The following is a 23,945-nucleotide window of genomic DNA, read 5'->3' as shown; positions in this document are numbered from 1 at the left end:
AATACATTTCACAGTAGGTCATTTCATAGTAGAAATTGCCAATACAAACAGTAATATGTATCAGGAGCAAGATTCAAAATTTATATACAAAGGCAATGTTTGAATCAGAGTTCCTAGGGCTATTATACACTCAAAGGCCCTCAATATTCACACTTCAAATCTGGGTATGCTCCTACTTCTAAAAACAAAGTCAAATAATTCGTGGATCACACAGGCAAGAAAATTTCTCTATCGGTAAAATACAGAAGTAGGAAACATCTACTGTTGCATATATTTACATGAAAAAAGCTCAGTTATGACTCTTGTTTATTATATGTAACATAAATTTCATTATATACCATGTTCTTAATTTATTTGCAATATTATCTATCTTAATCATTCTTCTGAAATTGAGCATGATAAAACAAGCTGAAATTTGTTACAAATTACAGTACCGAAGAATGAAAATTTGTTAAAATTTGATAGATATACTGAGTCCAAAATTTATAATATCTACAGTTAAATGTTACATTTATACATATTTTTAGAGTTAAGAGTTACTATTTAATAAAAAATCTACAAAAATCTTCTGTATGTTTAGTGTCCTGAGGCCATGTATTATAAATGCTAATTGTCTTAATAATATTATGACACTAACATTGTCCTTCTAGTAAATAAATACGGCTAAACCTTTCCTTTCATTATAGTATCTAAAAGTAATATTAATCTATGTAAATATAAAAAATAAACATTATATGCTTTTGTATTATTTGTTTTTATGTAAAACTCTATATAAATGTAAGTATTTAAATGGAAACTTTTGTTATTGTTTATTATTTAAAAATTTAGGGTGCCTGTAGTGTGACTCAGTCAGAAGAGCATGTGACTTTGATCTAAGGGTCCTAATTTCAAACCCCATGTTGGGTGGAGAGATAATAAATTAATAAATAAATGAAATTTATGTATTGATGTATTTATTTATTTATTATTGTGGAGCATAAGGAATAACATGGAGGATGTTAGGAGAAGGAAAGGAAAAATAATTAGGGAAAATCAGAGGGGGAGATGAACCATGAGATACTGTGGACTCTGAGAAACAAACAGGGTTTTGGAGGGGAGGGGGTTGGGGAACGGTGAACCCGGTGGTGGGTGTTAAGGAGTGCACATATTGCATAGAGTACTGGTTGTGGTGCATAAACAATGAATCTTGGAACACTGAAAAAATAAAATTAAAAAAAAGTTCCTAGAGCGTATTAATTAAAAAAATAAATGAACTTTAAAAACACTAAAAAAGTATATCATTTAAAGACTATAGTGAGGCCAAAATATCTTTTATCAGGTGTTATGTTTCAATATTTTTAATATAAATTCCAAATTATAAAAATAGTAAAATTCCTAAAATAAATTCCTAAAATTATGAGTAAAATAGAGTAATACAAAACAATATGGTTTTGATAGAATTATCACTCCCTATCAGTCCATCCCTTATTTCCAAATATAGAATGTAACTTAGCTCTGTGTATTTTGTTCTGAATGTAAATAGTCAAAAAACATGTTTTGTGCATTTTAGAAATAGATCCACTCTTTTTATTTTAGGAATAGATCTTATAAAGAAAAAAAACTATGGTTTATTGCAATTGTTAATCTTTCTTAGCCAGAATTTTTCTGTAGTTCGTTATGAATCCGTATCTAAATAATATTCCTTGTTATTCATATGTCTCAGTGCTATCACTTACTCTGTGTTTTTAATGATTTCAATCACCTGACTTAAGCTATTCTGAGTTTGTTATACATATCTATATGTAACTATATAGCTAGTAAATACAAAATAAGAAGCTGAGGGAAATTATGAACAGAAAAATATTAATGCATTACAAGTGTGTATCTCATGATCTCAGATCAGTGCTTCTCAGTATCAGATCAGACACATTTTGCTCTTGAGGGTGGAAGGAATAAAAAAAATGTCTCCTGATTAAACCTTCTTTTTTCCAAGTGAAAAGTTTAAAAATTGGCCTAAAAAATAACATGATTATGAAGGAAATGATTCATTGCAACTGCCATTTTTCATGTAAGGAACAATTACTTAAAATGGAAACTCTTTATCAGCTTTAGATAAATGCTGATTATTTAATCTGTCAATGAGCAAAGGCAATTAAATGGAATGTTGTATGTTAATGAAACAATGGAGGTTGTTAGGTCATCTCAATTATTTATATTCAGATTTAACTTGCAACCTAGTACATCATGGAAGATTAATAGGTATATAAAGTAAAGGAATATAGCACCATTCTGTTATTCATGCCACAAACTCCAGTCCTTTTACTATTCATTAAATCAATCATGTACAAATGTAATGAGTGTTGTGCTTATGACTTCATAACATACTCTGAAATATCTTAGACAAATACTTCTGTCACATTTGATTATGATATAGATTCCTAAATATTTCTTCTGTGGTAAAGACAAGAATAAAACTAGCAGTTATGGTGATAAATATTGTGAAATGTTGCACATTTTTCAGAAAAATACTAAGAAATTATGCAAAACTCCTGATAAATATGTTTGTCTCTTGCTATCACAAAATAAAATAGAAAACAGGGAATTTTAACAATTTTGAAGGAAGGCTTAGGAAACTCAATCAACCAAAGAAACACAAAATTGGGAAGAAGGCAACAATTAAAGTTTAAATGTTTTTTTGTACTACTAAGATGTGAGATGTCATCAGTAAGACACTCTTCTGATTTTGTCAATTCCCTAAGCTCTGTGAGAAAATAGATGTATTATCTTCATCACCAAATCCTGAGTGCCTGATATCAAGTTCTGAGTACACAGCATATGCACAATTAAAATTGATCAAAGAAAAAGTAATTGATTCATCATTTTGTTACTTTTTATACCTTTGGTGTTTTAGTGGGATTTAAGATAAAGTCAATATTTTCAAATGTTTCTATTGATTAAAATGTGGAGAGTTAGTTTGATCCGCTGTCTGGCAGAGTCTTAAATTTTCTTTTCAACGGAATTGAAGAAAATGGCCCCAGCTAATTAAGAAGACAGTGGCAAGGATAGGCTTGTAGTTCCAAGAGTAAATGAAAATCTACCTGGTCATACTTTATTCCTCTGTGATTCTATTTCCTAAAGGTATACCTTTGTACAGTAGCAGAGTGATCACTAGTGTCCTCTTAGTATCTAAGCTCCCTGTCATGAATTGGGTATATAAGACATTTATCTTTAAAGCTAATCAAATTATGAAAGAAATTATAAAATTTCTGGGCTTAGAGGACATAGAACTTAACAAATAAAGACGCATCTCATAAACATTTTCACTGTTTTGTAAAGGAGAAGAGAAACTCCTTTCCTAACTCACTGAAATTTCACTATTTAATCAAAAGTATTTCTTCTCTTGCCTTTTAAGATATTTTTCTAACAAATATTTGACACTAGCCTAATTGCATTTTCCAAATGATTAGATATCTTGACAATAAAGTATAAGTACATAAATTTTAAAAAAGCTCCCTAGAGCATATTTGGGAAAAGGAGAGAATCTAGTGATTAGAGCACAGATGTAATATGATTAAAATAAATAACAATCACATTTCTTCCGTCAGACAGTCCTTTCATTATGAACACCCTCATAATACATTCACTTTGCATCAGACACCTAACTAGGTACAGGGCCTTCGAGGATGAAGAAATCTAGGTCCTGCCTCCAAAGAGCTAGTCTTTTGGAAAGGAGACATGAGATACATCATGAAAGAAGTTAGGGTGGGACGTTGGGTGAGTCTGGTGGTGGGTGTTACAAGGACACATGTTGCATGGTGTACTGGGTGTGGTGCATAAACAATGAATTCTGGAACACTGAAAAGAAATTTTAAAAATAAATAAAAATTTAAAAGAGAGAGAGAGAGAGACATGAGAACAAAACTACCAGTGTTGAACTTCAACATGCGTTTAAAAAACATGCCCAAATGAAAGAGCACACAGGTAAAATCACAAGAAAGGTAACAGATGACCTGAAAATTAAAGTACAAGTAGGGATATGCCATGCATTCAGACAGTGGGAACAGCCTGTGCTAAAATGAGGAGCACACAACAGTGTGGTGAGAATGGGTGGCTTCAGAGAGCTGGGAGCAGGCAAATAGGAGGCTGGACAAGAAGCAGAAGCCAGATTATGGAGGGCCTTGCAGGCTTGGCAAATCGATAAAAATTTTATCTAGTAAATGACAAGGAGTCATTAGCAATGTTCACATAGAAGGTAAGCATAGAGGAGAGATATTAGGAGTGAGACTTCAAGAAGGATATTACAATAGCCAGAGGTGAGATCATGGGGTTCTCAACTAAGGCATGGGTCATGGGGTGAAAAGAAGAATGTAGTAAAGAAAAAATTGAGACTATAGACTTGAAAAGTGTTTGAGGATTGACTGATGGATGTGAACAGAGAGAAGGAAATGGAGACAGCAGTTGGCATCCAATGTTTATATTTCCAAAATAGTAACCTCCCTGTAGAAATCCAAATAATATAGCCAACCAACACGTCATTATTGACTTGCATTTTAAATTTACATTGTCAAGGAATATGTGCGATACTACATTCAATATAAGAATAAATGGTACTTTCAAACTACCAAATAAAATACAGGTCCATTAGTATTAATATATGTGGGCATAATGGGGGAACTAGGAAAGATTTCTAGGACACAGCTAGACTATTTAAAACTGACCTTGATGTATTTCCACTGGATTTCATTCTCTTGAATTGAGATTATTGCAAACTCAGTATATCAATAATAAATACAACCATCATCAGCTCTGACGGATTCAAGAAAGTCAATCTCTGCCCTTGGGAACTGTGATTGGAGAAGTCAGATGTCTGGGCAGAAGACTGAGAGCAATGTCAACTGATCATGCAGTAAAGAACAGTGGTCCACTTAGAGGACTTCCATACTCCCAGAAGCATGGAAATATGTATATGTTTATACTCAGGAGACAACGCACAGTAAAGAAAGTGTTCTACAATAAGGGCTCATGTCTGGGGAGGAGTCTAGCACATTGACTGGTGCAGGCACTGAGGAAAGTGTAAGAAAGGTGACATCAAGAGTTAGGAAAAGAAAACCCTTATTTGTGAAAGAAGGTTGTTGAGCTTCTTTTTTTAACTTCTTCCTTAAAGAGATTGGGCTTGGATGTACTCTGGAACTTGGTCTTGGTTTCTTGTTTGGATTGATACCAAATGGAGATAAAATTTTTACTGAGCTGATGAGATTAATATATTTATTATGATGACCCCAAATCATAGAAGAAACCACAAGTACAAGAGAAATGGTCTTGTATTCAATAGTCATTTAGCAGATAAACACTTAACCCAGGGGTCAGTTAAGATGCTAACTCAACTAGAAATATTCTTATGAATCAAATTCCTTGTTTCCTTATATAGTTCAACATGAAGAAAGAATGTGAAAGTCTAAGCACTATGATCTTATATACTGACAAATGACTATGATACTGATAATAATAGGTCTTGCTCTAAGCACCAGGAACTTTGCTGATAATCCCATTTCTTTATGGGACCATAGGGAGAAAAAGGAACAAGAGATATATAAACACTGAGATCTCATGAACTGACTGAAGGGAATGTTGCCAAAACCACAAAGCCAGGCTGTATTTCTTTTCTTTTCTAACTAGACTCCTCTTAATTTCCTAACTCCATTCATGGCGGAAATGGCCTATTAATTCCTTTTCCTAAACACTTAATGACTGGGAAAATGCTTACAATCTGATCTTAAATGAATAAGAAAAATAATACTCATGCAAGGCATAAATATACTGACATTCTTATACAGATCCCTTGTGGGTTTTATATTTATAATAATAAATGTGGTATTTTATAATTAAGAATTAATGGTTTATAATGAAAATATTTTGCATATAATATTTTATGTCATTATATAATGCTATATAATGAGATTTGGAAAGATATTACTTTCCAAAAGAGAATTTTTAAAAAGTAATCAATCTATATCCATTTTTGAAGACATTTTTATTTTAACAGCAAACTTCATGTCTATTTCCAAAATAGTTGGTGGTCCATGCTTTATTTATAAATAAGATATATAACTAGTACACATCTTTAGATAATAAATATTATTTAAAAAGTGCTCATACAAGTAAATTTAACTTCAGCTCACTCATTTTCAAAATGTTCTCACTTTTAAATCTTATTTCAAGTTTTCTGGAGAAATCTTTATATCTTGTAGTAACTTAAAAATATAGAACTGAAGGGGTAATTATCTTTTATATGTGAACATTTTTATTTTTTTAATTTAATATGCCACTTGGAAAACACTTCATGACTGTAACAAAGGGAAGAGTGTTGGCATTGAGTATTCTTCTAAAGATTTCAAAATATGTTCTATACACAATGCCCAGAATTTTCAATAAACAGGCTAATTTTCTTTTTTTCTTATCAGTGCATTTTTATTCCATCACTCAACCACTCCGGCTAAATCACCTGCCAGCTCAGAGAGACAGAACTGAGAAGGAACAGACTCATGGCTAGAAAAAAAAAAGAACCCAAACCTGTATTCCCCCTAAAACCCTTTTTGTTCTATCTTCTGAAGGTTAATTCCCTCTAAGAGTCCCTGCCTCCTGGACAATTAACCTTTCCTTTGTACTTATTTGTCTTTCAATAGTCTCTATAAGTTACTTAGAAGTTAGACAGCACTTTGTTTCAGGCCATGACATGTAGTGTTATATAGGGAATCATACAGAAATACAGAGAATACCTAAATACAGTTGCATGTTTTTTTGTGGTTTTGATTTATAAAGAAGAACAGTAATCCTTGAACATATTAGTAGAAGTTTTAGATTTAAGTGCTAAGTAAAAGTGTTAATATTGTCCTGATACTTATTGATTTACTTTTCTTAAATTCATTCAAAAATGGTTTTGAGTAACAATAAGATATCCATATGGAAATCAAAGAATGATAGACAGCTAGAGAACACATATTAAAATATATATATACATGATTAAAATAATAACTTAAAGAATAGTATATACTTTAAGAAATAACATTTTCTTATTAAGTTCCAAAAGTCTAACTCAACATCTTCACACTGAGAATAACGCATAATATTTGTAATTTTTTTAGGTTGTATTTCATTTTTAATCTGGATATAATTTAGAGAAAAAATATCTTCATTTTACAATTATTTAAATATTTTCCTCCCAAAAAAGTTTCTCAAATAAATCTTAGGTTAATAATACCAAAACACTAGAACTAGTCAATGATCTCTATTTTTATGCAAAAGGATAAAATTCCCCTCATATTGTATCTTTAAAAATAGTAATGTGGATATAAGACATTTTCAAATTCTAGGAGATTGTTTTTCTCACAAAAAGAAAGCAAATGTCTTTTTTCTTTCCATTAGAAGGTTGGTACCATGAGGGCGACTATGATTTCAGTCTCTATGAAGATAGTTAATTTGTCTGATTGAGTCTACTTTTAAAGAAAAAATAACAGAAGTTTTCCTTTATTTTGTTATATGAAAACCATACTTTGAACCTTTATTGAAGGAACTAAGGGAAAAATTATCATCCTAACTGAAAAAGATTACCACATATTAGAAAAAAGAATGTTATGCTTATAAAGTTTTCATTTAGACTGACACTTAATAAAAGACGTTGTCAAGACCTAGGAAATGTAAATATTGCCAAAGTGCTTAGTTATTTCCTAAAATGTAGTAATAATTAGAATAAAAATAGAAATAGTAAACAGATTCAATGAAAATGTATGAAACGTTTATAATTTGCTTAAATAACTATATTATAAAAATAGTATAGTATAAACCTACCTGGTTTTGTAAGGAACCCAGTACTTATATTTACTATTGAGCACTTGAAATGTGACTATTCTGAATTAATATGTATGGTGTCAAAGACAGCTTTCGAAGACTTAGTAGCAAAAAGAAAATGCAAAATATCCGTCCTAACTTTTAAACTAATTATTTGTTCAAGTAATAGTATTTTTAATATAATCAGTTAAGTAAAATAAATTAATAATAGTGATTTTTACTTGTTTTTATTATTTTTATGGAGATATCAGACAATTTTAAATTATATGTGTCTTCTATTAGGTTTTCATTGGCAGCAATGGTATAAGGAGCTAAACTTATACCAGAATGTTCCCTTCTTTTGTAGTTTCTCCATAAATCCAGTTTCTAAGTTTAAACAAGGATTTGAAAATAACAAGTGTGATTATTGTTAGTCTTAAGCCTTAAAGAGTCACTAAATGAAAGGAGATTCTTGTGTGATGTAGGTCATTCATATGATATCACAAACCAAGATGATGAAGAATAATCATGTATCAGTAGTTAAGATCAAAAGTATAACTATCAGGTTAACATCTTCTTCTCAGTCTCTAATTTACCCTAAAAATGGCACTCATTAAACTTAGAGAAATCCCCACATTATACTATTCTAACAATAGCTGTAATGTCTTTAGAGATATAAAAGTACAAATTTGCCACATAAAGTTAATTTAGGAAATCATTAATAGGATTATTGGCAATAGTAGTTCTGAGAACCTGCCTGTAATGTCAAACAGTTTTTATCCAGCAGATTAAATGATTTGTGCAAAATTACTTAGAAATACACAAACTAATCTGGAAGTGGGAATTCATACCGTCATAAATCCATCCAGCAAACCTGAATCGGGTTTCGGCGGTGCCTGCAACCGTTCCATTGACCACTTTTCAATGATGGAGGAGACTTGTGTGTTTTCTGTATTTAATATTCTGAACCCTGTCATGTTAACACCGCTGTATCGATAGGGCTCTACATCAAGAGCAAAGAGATCCTGAAAGACAAATTTCTTTGTGTTAGTATCAGTAGAGTATATTCACACAAATGTAAAATTAAAATAGGCAATTATTCTTACTTCCCTTAGATAGTTAACATGATTGTTTCTCAAATGACGTTAAACATCACAAATCACCAAGATTAAATTGACTATTTTCATGCTTTTCTAATGTAAACATGCATATTCTAAATAAATATCTATGTATATATCATATTCAAATTCTACCAATGAAATGACAGGTATTTCTGTAACCTGCAGTTAAGACTTACATAAGCTTCTTTCTCCATATTTAGGATAGATTGCCCTTAAATTTTATGTACTATCTTATTTTTTTAACTAACTAGATTTTTTTTTTTTTTTTTTTTTTTGTATGCCCTGCTTCCTTGGCTCGTTACTGGCACTTACTGTTTTTTTATTTTGTCTTATTATTTTTTTTAAAGAAACATTTCATGAAATATGGCTTCTAACTAATGAAAATTATATTAAAGCTGAGGGTAACAAACTGGCCTTTTGGGTTGTGGAACCCTTGCAATTCCTTTGTTGTTGTTGTTGTTGTTTTTACCTTACCGGCAAGTTCACCACAGGGAACCTTTAGATTTTGGTTGTTGGTTCCAGGCTGTAGTGAATACTTTGACTTTAACTTTTGGTTTTCCCAGGTGAGAGGAGGCCGTAGCATTCAGAAGAGTTGAATGTCACCATAAGAACATGCAGCATGTGGAGGGGGTTTGGGAGAAGGGGGTGGGATTATGGACATTGGGGAGGGTATGTGATTTGGTGAGTGCTGTGAAGTGTGTAAACCTGGTGATTCACACACCTGTACCCTGGGGATAAAAATATATGTTTATAAAAAATAAAAAATTAAAAAAAAAATAAAATTAAAAAAAAAAAAAAACTTACACATTAAAAAAAAAAAAAAAAGAACATGCAGCATGTGGAACCCCTGACCTCTTTCAAGTTGGCATTAACTAATCTTCGGATCTTATAGATAATACTAGGAACAAGAACAACAGTAATGCTGTTGGTCCTGTGAAGCTTGTCTTGGAGATATACAGTGACATAGGCTACAAAATAGAAATAAATTCAGTGGAGAGCAGAAGATATTGGTCTGAACTGTGCTCTGTGCTGTGAAAAAATATAAGGAATTTTTAGGTTTTTATTTTCAATATTTGCAATCTAGCCAAAGAGACACATGCTCACACACCCTGAGGGGCAAGAGAGTACAGTGGTAAGTGCAAGGAGTCAAAAGCAAGACAAAAAACTTTCAATTTTTGTAGTCAAGAATAACTTCATAGAGCAGATGGGATCTAAGCTCCCATTAAAGAATGACCAGGCTTTTGATAGGCAAAAGGAAAAAGGATGTCATTCAAAGTGTCAGTAAAGGGACAAAAATTTGAAAACATAAAACCTATTCAGGAGATTGATCTAGATCAGTTTTTTTTTTTTATAAAAGAGGATTGATAAAGGAGAATAGCAACAAAAGAAAATAAGAAAGTTGGGTTAAAATCAAACTAAAAAAAAAAAGCCTTCAATTATGGGTTAATGAGCTCCATATATCTTACTTTTTTTAAAAAATTTCTTTTTCCTTATTAAGAGATACTTTTGATTCCTCTAAAATCTTGTGATTATGGTGAAACTGGGTTGTAACTATTGACATAAAATTTGCTGATAAGTAAAGTTTTCCATTCCCTCCCCTCCAGCCTATCACTAAGTTTCTTACGGGCTGCAAAAAGTCACCAGGTGGGAAGTAATACCCCTATTAGAATGAACCACAGTATTTACCAGTAAAATATAAACTGCTGTGTGAAGAATCTGTATTGGAGGAGAGTTGTTATTACAGGAAGCTATTGTAATCAAATACATTTTAGTAGCTTCAAAACTCCTAAAATCAAGGAGACCAATCTGAATACCTCTGAGTTAATAGAAAACATTGGTTAGACTGGTCATTGTGGGAATGGAGATGCATGCTAGAGACAGCATGGAGGATAAAAACAGTCAAATTTTGGTGAAGATGTAGGAGTCAGAGAATGGAGGCTTTGAAGGAAGTTAGAAGAGGAGTCCAGTAAGAGGTTCAAATAATTTGAAATTAATGTGACAACAGTTAGACTTGTTCTGTAATGTAACAGTAAATAACAATTCAGAAATATTACAAAGGGAAATTTAGATTTCATGTCAGCAAAGGAAATAATTGAAGTTCTGAATACATACCAGTTCTGAAGAAAATACTGAAGAGGAAAAAGGAAAACAGAATAAAGGCTCAAACTTGGAGGTAACTCTCACACTTGAGGTAACAGGCAATAAAGGGAAATAGAATATGCCAGCCCCAAAAATGGCACTTTGGCAGGTGGATTACTCGGATCTGAAGGCAATCAAGACCCAGTCGACTCAGGAAAAACTTTTATGTTGCCTTAACTACCTGAAATAATTTATATAGGGGGCCAGTACCAGAAAAAAAGTTATTACTAGAGTTAAATTTTTTATCTGAAAGATCTTTCTGCAGGGCAGGGCGAACTTCTAATTACCAAATATGTGCTTCTTCTCGGTCTGTGAATTACCCTCCTCCCCTTTGAAGCCTCAGGCCCTCATTCTATTCCTTAGCTCAATTACCTGACCTGACCTCGGTCTCATATCTTTGGGGCTCTTTACATATGAAATTAAATTTGTTTTTTTTTTCTCCCATTAATCTGTTTTATGTCAATTTAATCACTAGACCAGCCAAAGAACCTAGAAGGGAAGAAGGACAAATTTTCTATCCTTATACAGCAGGGAAAAATTAGTGACAGAGACAGTCATTTCACAGAAGAAGAAAATCGGGATACCATATTAGTAAAGAAATAGAACCAAGAGTAAGTAGGTTTGACAGAAGGGTAAGGTCATATTTTCAAGCAAATTTAAGAAAAAAACTGTGTGGTGGGTATGTAAAAACAAAAGATAAAGGTAACACTCAATTTGCTAATAGGAAATTCTGTAAGACTGACATTTAAAAATCCGACTAAACATAGGCAAAAATAGGATAGAAAATTTAGTGTACTAAAAGAACGGTTTCAGTGAATCTAGTTTTTGTAAAGTAAATAGAACCAAATAACAACAGAAAAATGTGTGCTTTTTTTAAAAAACACTGATTTTCTCAGCAAACTAATTTAAAATCTATTATGTTCTGAAAGTTCTGTAAAGCAATATATAAATAAGATATGATATTTTGAATTGAAATCTGAAATAATATTATTTCAAAATCATCAGCTTTCCACCAAAAATTATTCCCTATGAGGATCAATTCCTCCTGAGTTCTACCAAAATAAAACAAATGATAATTACAAAGGTGCTAGTCATCATCTCTCACTCAAAAGCCCATTTTCCATAACAATAAAATTTAGAGCATTAACTTTATGCCTTAATAAGTTACTTACCAGAGTAGTAAAGATATAATGATAATATTCTGTCATCATTCCCATAGCTAAAGCCTAGGAAGTAAAAAATAAAAAAAATTAATATTTAAGGTATACATCATATGAAATATGTCAATAGCAAAATAGTAGGATGTAATGAAGAATCTGGGAATAATATTCAGTTTACATTAAAACGGGTCAAACTAAATCTTTTCCCCATAGTTAAGGAAGATTAGTGGTTACTGAAGGAATTTCTGAACCAATTCTCTTGGTAGAAAAGCTATTAGTTGAAAGTTTGCAATGTAAAGTTTATGACTTTACATATTAGAGGAGGCATTAAAATTGACACAAACCTGAAATTAGCACATCTTAGGTCATTATATTTGTAATGTCTCCACTACAAATACCCTAAAGAGGAACACCACTTTATTTTTACGATCACTATTATTCAATTAGGGGGTGAAAATGCTATAAAGTACAATGCCAGTAGGAATTTTTTTTAGCACTTTAGAGACTTTCCTTAGCATTGATGAAGCAACTGTAAATCACCACTGTTATTTGAAAAGTACAAAGAAATTTTTTTTTATTTTTACTAATACACCAGTTGCAAATTACTGTTTTATTTCATACTTCTACAGTCCTTGTCAATTTTCGACAATCGATCTTAAAATAAGGACTGTTGGATTAGAACTTCCAGTCAGTGAACTGTCAATTTTTCTCCTGAAAATGAGAACACTTTTGAAATAGCTGTTTATCAATGAACAGTAGTTGGTGATGATGATTGAAAAATGATGCGTTTTTGAGCTGAATGAAGAGCTCTTAGTAGGAAACAAGTATTCTCAGGTGCACCTAATACTCTTCCATAAAATTCTAACTACATGAATTCATTTGCTAAATAGCTGCCCCAGCTCTACACCCCGTATTCTATACTCACAGGTAGGTATTAACTAATTAGTGAAAATAAAATTTGCATATCTAGAAGCAAGTTGTTCAGTTAAGAAAGAATAGATATTCATGAAGACTTTGGAAAAATAAAATACATTTATTAAAAGGGAGGGACATTTGTTAATGAAAGGCAGCAGCAAAGAATTAAGCAGGTGAAAGCAATTCAGAAATTGTGATATTGCAATTTATAATAAGAGTACATATTTGGTCTTCATTGGTGAATTCCCCTGCCTGACACACACAGTGGAATTTTGTGCGCAACACCTAGGAACCAAATTATCAAATCATATTTCCTGAATGGACAGAGATTGTGTGAGCCAATGATACTTTGATGAAGTCTGAATCTTAACTGAAATGAGAGAAAATTTCTCTTAGGTTTATAAGATAATCTTTGTAGAAGGTATTCATTGTTCCTGATGGGTATGTACCAAAGGTTTCTCAACTCCAGAACTGTGTAATGACAGCTCAGCATTACCCTTGTCAATAGTTTTTATCAAGTCAACAGGTATATAGATATAGATTTAAAAAATTGAAGATAATTGAAAGAAACAGTAATTCAAATCCACAACTATAATTAACATATAATGCCTAAAATGTGTTTGGTACTATTCTAAGCACATTGCATATTTTAATCCGTTTAAGCCTTGTAGAGGCTGAAGGCAAGCAGAAACAAGATGCGTCATTTTAGCATGAACATTATTCCAAGCTGAAGGCAATGAATATCCCTGTGGGCTCAAGAGAAACTTTTGCCCCTCCCTTAACTACTTTGAAAAAATCTAAATTGGGGATCTTTCCAGAATAAGGGTTATTAGCAGAGATAAGTTTTATCTGAGTGATCCAACAGTATGGCAAGACAAACATCTAATTACCAAACATCTGCTTTTCTTACACCCTGTGAATTGGTTCCTTTCCTCTGAAGTCCCTCTTCTCTTTCTTTCATCATGACACATGTAACTCATTTTGCCAGACTGTCTTTGGAATTTCCATGTCCGTGTGGATACCCTATATGTATGCTATTAAATTTGCTTTTCTCCTATTAATCTCTGTCCATTTGATTCTTAGTCCAGCTTAGAAAGACCCTTGAAGGGATAGGAATTCTTGCTTCCCAATAGCTTCATTTAAAATCTTATGAGGGGGGCGCCTGGGTGGCTCAGTGGGTTAAAGCCTCTGCCAGAAGCTCAGGTCGACCCTGGGATCGAGCCCCACATCGGGCTCTCTGCTCTGCCAGGAGCCTGCTTCCTCCTCTCTCTCTGCCTGCCTCTCTGCCTACTTGTGATCTCTGTCTGTCAAATAAATTTAAAAAACAAAAAACAAAACCAAAAAAACCTACCAAATCTTAAAAACAACAACAACAACAACAAAAAACTTTATGAGGTAGGTCCTATTACTATGCTTATTTTATAGGTAGGAAAGTAGGACAAAATAAGAATGAATAAATTGGCCAACAAATTGAGATCGTGAGTAAACATGAACTCTAGATCTCTAACTCTTGAAGTTTGGGTATAATATGCCATTTTATAAAATGGCGTATTTTAGGGGCATCTGGCTGGCTCAGATGTTTAAGCTAATGCCTTTATCTGAGGTCATGATCCCAGAGTCCTGGGATCGAGCCCCACGTCAGGGTATTTTATATTCTCAAAGATGTAGCTTCATTGTAGGATTTATATAATCTAAACTTTTTGCCTGTTTTTTTCTTTGATAGTTTGAAAGCTTCAATCATCTCAATCCAGTGTTGAAAATTGTATTCTAGAGGTGGGGATGGCAGGGGTTAAGGAGATGGTGGTAGGGAGAGTGGTTTGCTGCACTCCATCACCTTGAGGAGAAATCTGTAAGGGATAACTAAGGGCTGCTTATGCTTTTCTTTGACCCTCCTTCAGCCTTTGATTTTGAAAACAAGAATCAATCATGGACTATGATGTGTGACCTAAATAGAAAAGGGTAGTTATTTTTAATTGAGTACTTAACTATAACATTAACAAAAATGGACAACAGAGATACTCTCTTGAAAGATAAATAAATAATTTTCAGGACAATTAAAAAAAGAACTTCGTGGAATTTAGACAATAGGCTTGAGCAATGCAAACTTGATCAAGGCAAAGGGGTCCACAGCGATGATCACCATAATGAATACAGACATGCCTGATGGGCAACTCACCTCAAGATATCCATAGTCCCCAACTGATTAAGGGGCTGCTTACAACTAGGTCCAGTTACCAAAAAGGAGAAAATTCCATGTATCACGGTACCTCCTCACCTTCCGTCTTTAAAAACAGCTTCTAGCGGCTGCCTCATAGCAGACAGCCTCTCCTTTGCTGTCCTGCCTACCTCTCCTTTGAGGTGTATTCAATAAACCTTTATCTTCTTTGTTCTGGCTTAGGTGAATTATTTTCACTGCCCCCCAACCCCGGGCCACTGGCTTCTAACCAACTGTTGCCCCATCTAACCTGGAGAGGCACCAAATTTAGACACGACTAACTTGTTCTAGATGTTTTTTAAACTATAACATTTGGGGTGCCTGGGTGGCTCAGTGGGTTAAGCCTCTGACTTCAGCTCAGGTCATGATCTCAGGGTCCTGGGATCGAGTCCCGCATCGGGATCTCTGCTCAGCAGGGAACCTGCTTCCCTTCCTCTCTCTGCCTGCCTCTCTGCCTACCTGTGATCTCTGTCTGTCAAATAAATAAATAAAATCTTAAAAAATAAATAAATAAACTATAACGTTTATGTCTTGCCATTGTGTCTTGTCAAGACAACATAATGTCTTGCCACTTTTAAATGAACTGTATGTATACTTCAAGCCACATTAATAATAATAAAATTAATACCTTCTTCTGTAAAAATAATTTGAGAGTAGCCACCATAGCAAACTTGGGTGTACAACAGAAAAACTGGTTGTACTGTATTATCCCTCCTGGAAAGAAATACCACAGATACATTTTTCCAAAATCAAAATATTATTAAAAATTCCCAACATTTAACCAGTGTAAACAATGCCACATGACAAATGAACACATCTGGCATATAATTTGCAGTCAGTTTATCCTTTAGGTTATATCAAGAAGTTATATTGCTCAAAGTTAATAACTGAAGAGGTGGACTTTATACATATTTTTAAAATTTTAACTTAATTTGCTTCTTGTTGCTTTCCACTTGTTTATTTGCACCTGATTTTATGTTTTTTCAATCTAAAAAATATAATCTCATATTTATTTATAAAACATATATATGAATATAAAAAATATAGTCTCTAATCTAGGCTTTCAAGGTCTTAGTTAATACTTTTACTCTGTGATAGAATGACCTCGCGAGGTTTAATTGCAGATCATCCTAAGGCTGCCATAGGGAATTCTCTTTGACAAATCTGGGTGGAAGTGGAATCTTTTGTTATTAAGGCATGTATGCCAATTAGTGCTCTCAAAGAGCCAGCCCCATGCTTCACTCACTTTTAAAGTTTTCAGGGAAGAAAACTTCAAATTCTCTTTTGTTCAATATTTAGGAAGAGCTCACTTAGTTTAAATAAATAAAAAAATGAAACAAATAAGGCTAACCTGATAAACTGATCCACATTTCTGGATACTCCTAATATGTGTTCTTAGATTAAACCAGACAAGCTGAAAGCCCATCTATGCCTGTTTGCCATCTCTTATACCATTTCTTTGGACTTCTGTCATTAGCCAGTGTTGAGAAATCTCAGAAAAATTTCCTAAGTCATAAAATGAAGTCCTATTAAATGGACTGCTTCACTTACAAGAAGGAAGCTATTTGCTTTCTTCTTGCATTCGTTTCTAGAATAACTGAGATCCAAATGTGGAACAAATGTTGTCTGGACAAGGTAAGTTAAAAAACAAACAGCATATATGTGGTTAGTTAGTGTTACAGAATTTTAAAACATGCATTCTCTGTAACAATGTTACTCTGCATGCATCTCAACTCCCATACTATCATTTTACCTTTGCTCTGGTTTTTTATCTACTAAACTTGCTAAAATTATTAACTTTTTCTACTGTATATATTTTATTTTTTAAGATTATTTATTTATTTATTTATTTGAGAGAGAGCACTTTCGTAGAGGGAGAAGCAGGCTCCCCACTGAGCAGGGAGCTCCATCTCAGGATCCAGAGATCAAGACCTGAGCTGAAGGGAGATGCTTAAATGACTAAGCCACCCAGGCGCTCCTGTATATATTTTAAATTTATCTTAATTCTGTTTTCATTTTGCAAACAGAGCAGGTTACGATATAAGAAAACAATTATAAAACAATGGATATATCAAATAGAAGGCAGAATGGCAATTCTATTATTAAAGTTGATAGATACTATAACCTTTCAGATATGCAAAATAAGTCAGTTACTCTAGAGACAATACAACTGATCCTTTATATACTTGCTGGAAGCCTAGGAAAAACTACCAAAGCTCTGTCCCTGACAAATCATAGAGTGCTTCTCACTCTGGGCATAAAGGAAATCTCTCCTTGCCAAGTCTGTATATTTTAAATATGACCAAGAATTGTTTTGGTATATATATGAAAAATAAATCCCTATTCCAGGTTTCACTGTTTACTTTATTGCACCACTTTATTCACTACCAAAAAAGACCCAAGAAACAAAAAAACACACCCAAATTTCATATGCTTTACTACCCAAATATAACACTAGAGCAATCTTCCAAATCCAATTAAAGATTTTACTGTAGTGAAACTGACGTTCACATTGGAAGATTGGACAAACATCTGCTTAATAAACTAACCATGTTATAACAGGCATTTACTGTTGCTAGTTATATTTTATGGGATATAATTTGACATCTGAATCTATGTAATTCTCCAGTAGAGATATTTTATCTTATACATGAGAGGTTTTAGGACAGTTGATTAATCCCAAGCCACTGAGATATTAGCCAGTATGTATAAAAGAGCTTAAAAACCAAGGTCCAAAAGACTTGAGTCGACATCTAGGCTTTCCTGCTTAGTAAGTATATGGGCTCATACTAGCCACTTAACCCTCAACATCCAAGTCTTGCCTCATCTGTAATATATAGGAGAATAATATTTGCTGCTTTGCAGTGAGCTGTTAGGTTAGAACAGAGCAGAAGTAACATTAAAAGATTTCACTGCTATGAATTATTTCATTTGATTGATTTAGTATTATCTTTTGAGTCAGGCAATGCTTTATTCTGGAATGAATACTTAACATCGCTAGGAGAAATATGATTCCCTCTGCTATTTCTTGCTTGATCAAGTTACTCAATCTTTCCAAGACTCAGTTTCTTCATCTCTGTAGTGAATAGTCTCTACTTCCTGGGGTCGCAGTCATGATTAAATAAGATCAAATGTGTAAGGCATCTCCTAGAAGATGCCAGCTAAATAGCAAATCTTTTTTCTCTTCTTTCAATGAGTTGATTGTAATGGTTGAGATGCTCAATCACTGACTCTCACTTTATTCCTTCATTTCAGTACAAAACAGAAATATCTATCTCAATAACTAACATTTGTAACAGCAAATAGCATTGCAGCCATTTGAAAGTCACCTCAGAACTTTAAACAATGTGTTTTTGAAGAGCATCAATATTTGCATTACTTTTCCTTTAAGACAATTAATTAAAAGCAAATGTCAGACTTTTTATCAGAAAATTACATCAAGGCAACTTCTCTGGCTCATTTTAACTGTGTGACAACAACACTTTGATTGAAAAAGGGTGGAGGGAGGGGGGAGTGCCTGAGTGTCTCAGTGGCTGCAGGGTCCAACTCCAGATTTTGGCTCCAGTGGTGGTCTCAGGGTCCCAGTATCTAGCTCCTCAGGATTTCTCTCCCTTTTCTTCTGCCCCTCCCAGGCTTGTGGTCACTCTTCCACCCCCCGCAAAAACCAAAGGACCAAGCAAACAAACAACCCTGCTTTAAATGCAAATATAATAAAGAAACCAAGGATTTAAGGACGTTAGAGTACCTGTTTCAGAATGCCCGCTGCCATTTCGTGGCTACAGTCAAAGATTACATGGAACTCCTTGCCTCTTTTCATTTCCTTTAGTAACGGTTTTGCATCCTTTGTATCAGCAGGTAGTTGACGGATTTTAAGCCGAAGATTGTACCTCGATGGAGCTTTGATGAGCTCCTGCAAACGAATGAGACCTTTAATGGAAAAGGGGGAGAAGAAGCATATTAGAGAAAAAGCAGAATAGGTCATCGAATCATAGAACTTGTTCACCACAATGCCTGATTTTCTTGACCATGGATATCTGTATTCCAAGGTGTGACCACTGAAATTCCTACTTCATAACTCCACACTCCCCGTTAGTTTTGTTAAACTGATGATTTCTCTAATTCTTAAAGAAATTCTTTTACAAATTATGAAAGACATACATGATTATGAATTGATGTAAATAATTTAAATAAATAAAAGTATAAAGAGAAAAATAGGCTCCCTCTGTACCCCAATTCTGCTCCCAAAGTGTTGTCACACTTAATAGCTTGCAAATATTATTCCTCCATACATTTTCTATGCGTTTCCACATATACACATAGAGTTTGTTTTGTTTTGTGTTTTAAAATAATAGTGGTTTGTGACAACATCTTAAAGGTTGTTGTAAGTCAGTGACAATTGTTCTAGTTCATCCACTTCATACTATATTTTATAGCAGATGTAATTTATGTTATTATTCTTCAGTGTTGGAAGCTCTGGTTGCTTTTTTGTTTTTGATTACAAGTAACAGGCTAGTAATTTGGTATATAGGTAAAAGTAAAATAACTTTCTTTAATAAAATCAACTCTGGGTAGTGGTCTGAACCATAAATAAATTAAAGAAATAAAACTTTTTTGTATTATTTGCTAGGTGTCACATTAATTTCAGAAACAAATATAACCACACACATTATTAGTAAAGCAAATATATTTTCCTAGGGAAGCAGCTCCTGAGTATATGTTTCAAAAATGTATCAAATTAGTAGATACATGTTCAATATGTCATGGAACTGTTAGGCATTTTTAAGTAACAGAGACAAATCATCAAATATATTCTTTCATACAAACTTCAGTAATTAAACCCCTTCAAGCACCCATATAAAAGATCCAATATAAAAGTGTGACAAGAAAAAGAGGATCATCCAATTCTATTCTAGCTTGGATCAAATTAAATAATTTTTTGTCTTCTCTTCCAACTCCTCTTTCTTATTTAGCTTCTTCCATCTCATCTCTGTATTTCTCTAGATTTCTATCTTCCCTGAGGAAATACCTTCATAAATATTAGTAGAACAAATAATAGTAAAGAAATATACGTATAAATAACTAATCTGTAGATTTCTCTTTGTGAATGTTTGTGTGTGTTACTTTACTTGGAAACTGGAATAACAGGAATAAAAATATATCTTATTATGAGTAAAAAATCTGTGTATTAAAATAACATATGCTCCAGGGAGTAAAATCTAATTCTAGGACTTTTTTCATTCAATTTTTAAATAAATAGACCTTAATACATATAATGGTACACTTCAATATGTTGCAACATAGTTAATAAAATTAACATGACTAGTTTTTAGTATTTTCATCCTCAAATGAGACATACAGTTTAAAAAATATGTATATTCACAAATTACCTAGTATCTTCTGCTTTTAAAATATTGTTCCATAAAATTTACTTCATTTAAGATTATTTTAGAATTTTGCCACTTAGAATTTTATAAATAATGGTTGCATAAATTACACAGTATACTACAACTGTCTCGTTTTGTTTTATAAATTTAAATATTCACTAACTATAGTAAAATAAATATTACATAATTAATATTAAATGCACCCATTAAACATAATGCAATTCAGTCTAGAGATTATAATGTGTACAGATGTTAACAGGCTAAACAAACATGAAAACAAATTTTGAATTTATAACACCTGTAGTAGTTTAACACTGACCTTATAAAATCCTTCAAAACATGTATAAAAGTGTATATATATATATATATATATATATATATATTTACCTGCACATGGGAATGCATTGTTTAACTACTTTTTATAAATAAACCAGAGTATAATTGCAATATTTTTTTATAAATAAAACCAGAGTATAATTGCAGTATAAGACAATGACTCCCAAACTTTGGAAGGTATGACAGTAATCTATGAAGATGGTTACAACCTGCAGAGGATATGACTCATGGATGTGCGTTTTTAACAATCTTTCCAGGTGATTTTCCTGGTCATCAAAAAACAAGGCCAATTTCCAAAGATAAGTCTGGTTTCAGGTAAGTGTCATAATGGGAGTCACTTTTTGAACCACTTTGGCATAACAATATTATAGGATAATAGCTATATTATATTAGCTAGTAGCATAAGACAATAAAATAATTAATTCAATTAATGAATTCCAACTTCATTAGGAAAAGTGAATCAGAACACTATAAATACAGCTGACTGTAGAAATAAGAGAAGGAAAAGAAGACAACATTCATTCACTCCCACATCAAAACAAATGTTTATTAAATTCTTTCTATGGATCAAGCATTGTTCTAGATATTGGTAATACAATAAAAAGTAAATTAGAAAAATTTCCTGCCCATACTATATTAAAAAACATAAGGGGGAAGATAGGTAAAGTTTATTTAACAGGCAAATACAAATGAAAAATGGCAAATAATATTTTGGTGGGGAAGGGGCAATTATTGAGGAAGAATACAGCAGAATCATCTATCTTGAAATGAAAGTACTCATGAAAGTTACTCAACGGAAGTGATAAAAGGTTTTTATTCTGACAGGGAGATGAGAGAGTGTGGGCAAAGAATCTTAAGAATAAAGGAAGAAGTGCTGACAAGTGTAATTTAAGAGGACATGGGGCTCCTTAATCCCATGTAAACTACTTTAGAGTTAAGGTCTTAAGGGTAGTAGAGAGTGCCCACTTGGAATCCACATTTCAAAAGAATCACTGGGATGCCTGGGTGGTTTAGTTGGTTGAGTGTCTAACTCTTGGTTTCGGCTCAGGTCATGATCTCAGGTCATGATCAAGCCCCATGTTGGGCTCTACATTGGCATGGAGTCTGCTTAGGATTCCCTCTTTCCCTCTCCATTTAACCCTTTCCTGTTACCCCTTCCACCCCCGTTCTAAAAAAAAAAAAAAGAGAGAGAGAGAGAGGAAGAAAAGAAAGAAAGGAAAAAAGAATCACTCAGATTTTCAGTATGGAAGACAGATCAGAAGAGCTAAAAATGGAGGAAAAAAGGGTTGGAAGGCAGTTATAATAAAGCAGGTTAGGAAAGTCCAAGATGTGTCTGCAGGGCAAGATGGTAGGATGGTACCAAGAGATAGAAGTGGATGGACCAGAGAGAGATTTTTGAGAAAGTACTGACAGTACTTGGTGAGGACGGGGGCTAAGTCAGGGAAGTTTCCCAGGTTTCTGATTTGGGCAGCTAGGGGGAGACTGTGCTTCCACTGAGCAGGAGATCATGGGAGGATCAGGTCAACTGAGTGTTCAAAATGAGGGGAATGATCGGCCATGTCAAGGGTTGCTAGTTAACAACAACAACAAAAAGGTAAATACTTTACAAATGTTTATTTGTATTTGTATTTTAATACTTTACAAATGTTTATTAAATTTAATCAAAAAACAAGGCCAATTTCATTGAAATTGTCACCAAATCATTGATGACATAGGTAAGGACAGTTCCATTAGTGTGGTTTGGGTAGATTGTTGTGCCATTAGTGGGAGTAGGAGGGAGCTGGAGTTAGACTGTTGTGCCATTAGTAGAATTGGGAGGGAGGCAAAAAATAGACCCTCTTAAAACCATCTCTATATATTTCCATACTGTAACTTAGTGCTTATCTTAATCGTATCTAATATTCTTTAAGGAAAGTACCAACCCCTTCCTAACCCACCACCAGACTTGAGCTCCATAATAGACGGGCAGGACACTTCAGTTTCCTATGTATTAAATGAGTTTTATCTAGATCAGTAGTTCTCAAAGTGTGGTCCACATACCCTTGCACTCTTTCAGGGGGATCTCTGAGGTTCAACTATTTTCATAATAATACTAAGAGGTTATTTGATTTTTTTTTTTTCTTTTTGCTTTCATTATTTCACATGTGGGCTAGAGTGTTCTAGAGGTTATAAGACACAGATGATGTCACAGGACACTGAATGAAGAAACAGAGAAGAAGATCCCACTTCCTCCCATTAAATCAAATATTAAATATTAAAGAAACCTATGAAAATATCTTAACAAATGCTTTCAGAGATCTTCAATTATTATTAAGAAGAAGATGATATAAAAACCAAAATGAGAACTACCAAATTGGATTATCTTTCAACTTTTCCTAGCTCTGGATTTCTATTATTTTCATAAAATTACTTATATAGATGCAGAATGTTCTAATACCAACCTCTGCCAAATAAAGGAAAAAGAAAGCTATCTTTGGCTTACTTATCTCACAAGATTTTATGCAAATTAAATATAAATTTGGGAGATAATTCTCTCATTGTAGAAATAGCCTGGGTGTTGGGTTTGAATCCAGTTCCAAAATGTATGATCTGTATGACTTTGTGTAAGACTTTATATCTCTCTTTACTTTCTTTGCCTTTGTTTTTTCTATAATGAGATAAAATCATATATGTATTAATATGTAAAACACTGAAAAAGGAACTGTCACATATGGGACTCTCAAAAAGTGGCAGTTGTCAATGTTTTTGTTACTTTTGTTAAGATTAGGAAGAATATAGTTATTTTTTAAGTGGTAATTATTTTATCTGTCCTTGGAAGTTATTTTGATGCTGATTTTGACTGAAACGTAACAACATCAAAATTTTAATCAAG

The 23,945-nt window shown here is 33.1% G+C and overlaps 1 protein-coding gene across 1 annotated transcript in view; it reads right to left on the bottom strand.

Moving 5' to 3' along the window:
- The window catches only part of GRIK2 (glutamate ionotropic receptor kainate type subunit 2), a 647,718-nt gene that overhangs the window by 341,222 nt on the left and 282,551 nt on the right, over positions 1-23,945 (bottom strand). The window contains exons 5-7 of the mRNA XM_004767094.2: positions 19,099-19,280; positions 12,236-12,289; positions 8,655-8,828 (exon numbers count right to left, since the gene is read on the bottom strand). Of these exons, the coding sequence (XP_004767151.1) occupies positions 8,655-8,828; positions 12,236-12,289; positions 19,099-19,280 (410 nt within the window). The remainder of the gene's footprint in view (positions 1-8,654; positions 8,829-12,235; positions 12,290-19,098; positions 19,281-23,945) is intronic.

The sequence above is a fragment of the Mustela putorius genome, unplaced genomic scaffold (assembly GCF_011764305.1).
Source record: "Mustela putorius furo isolate JIRA1106 unplaced genomic scaffold, ASM1176430v1.1 tig00000759_pilon_pilon_pilon, whole genome shotgun sequence".
NCBI classification, from domain to species: Eukaryota; Metazoa; Chordata; class Mammalia; order Carnivora; family Mustelidae; genus Mustela; species Mustela putorius.
This window is presented reverse-complemented; position numbering and strand designations above follow the sequence as displayed.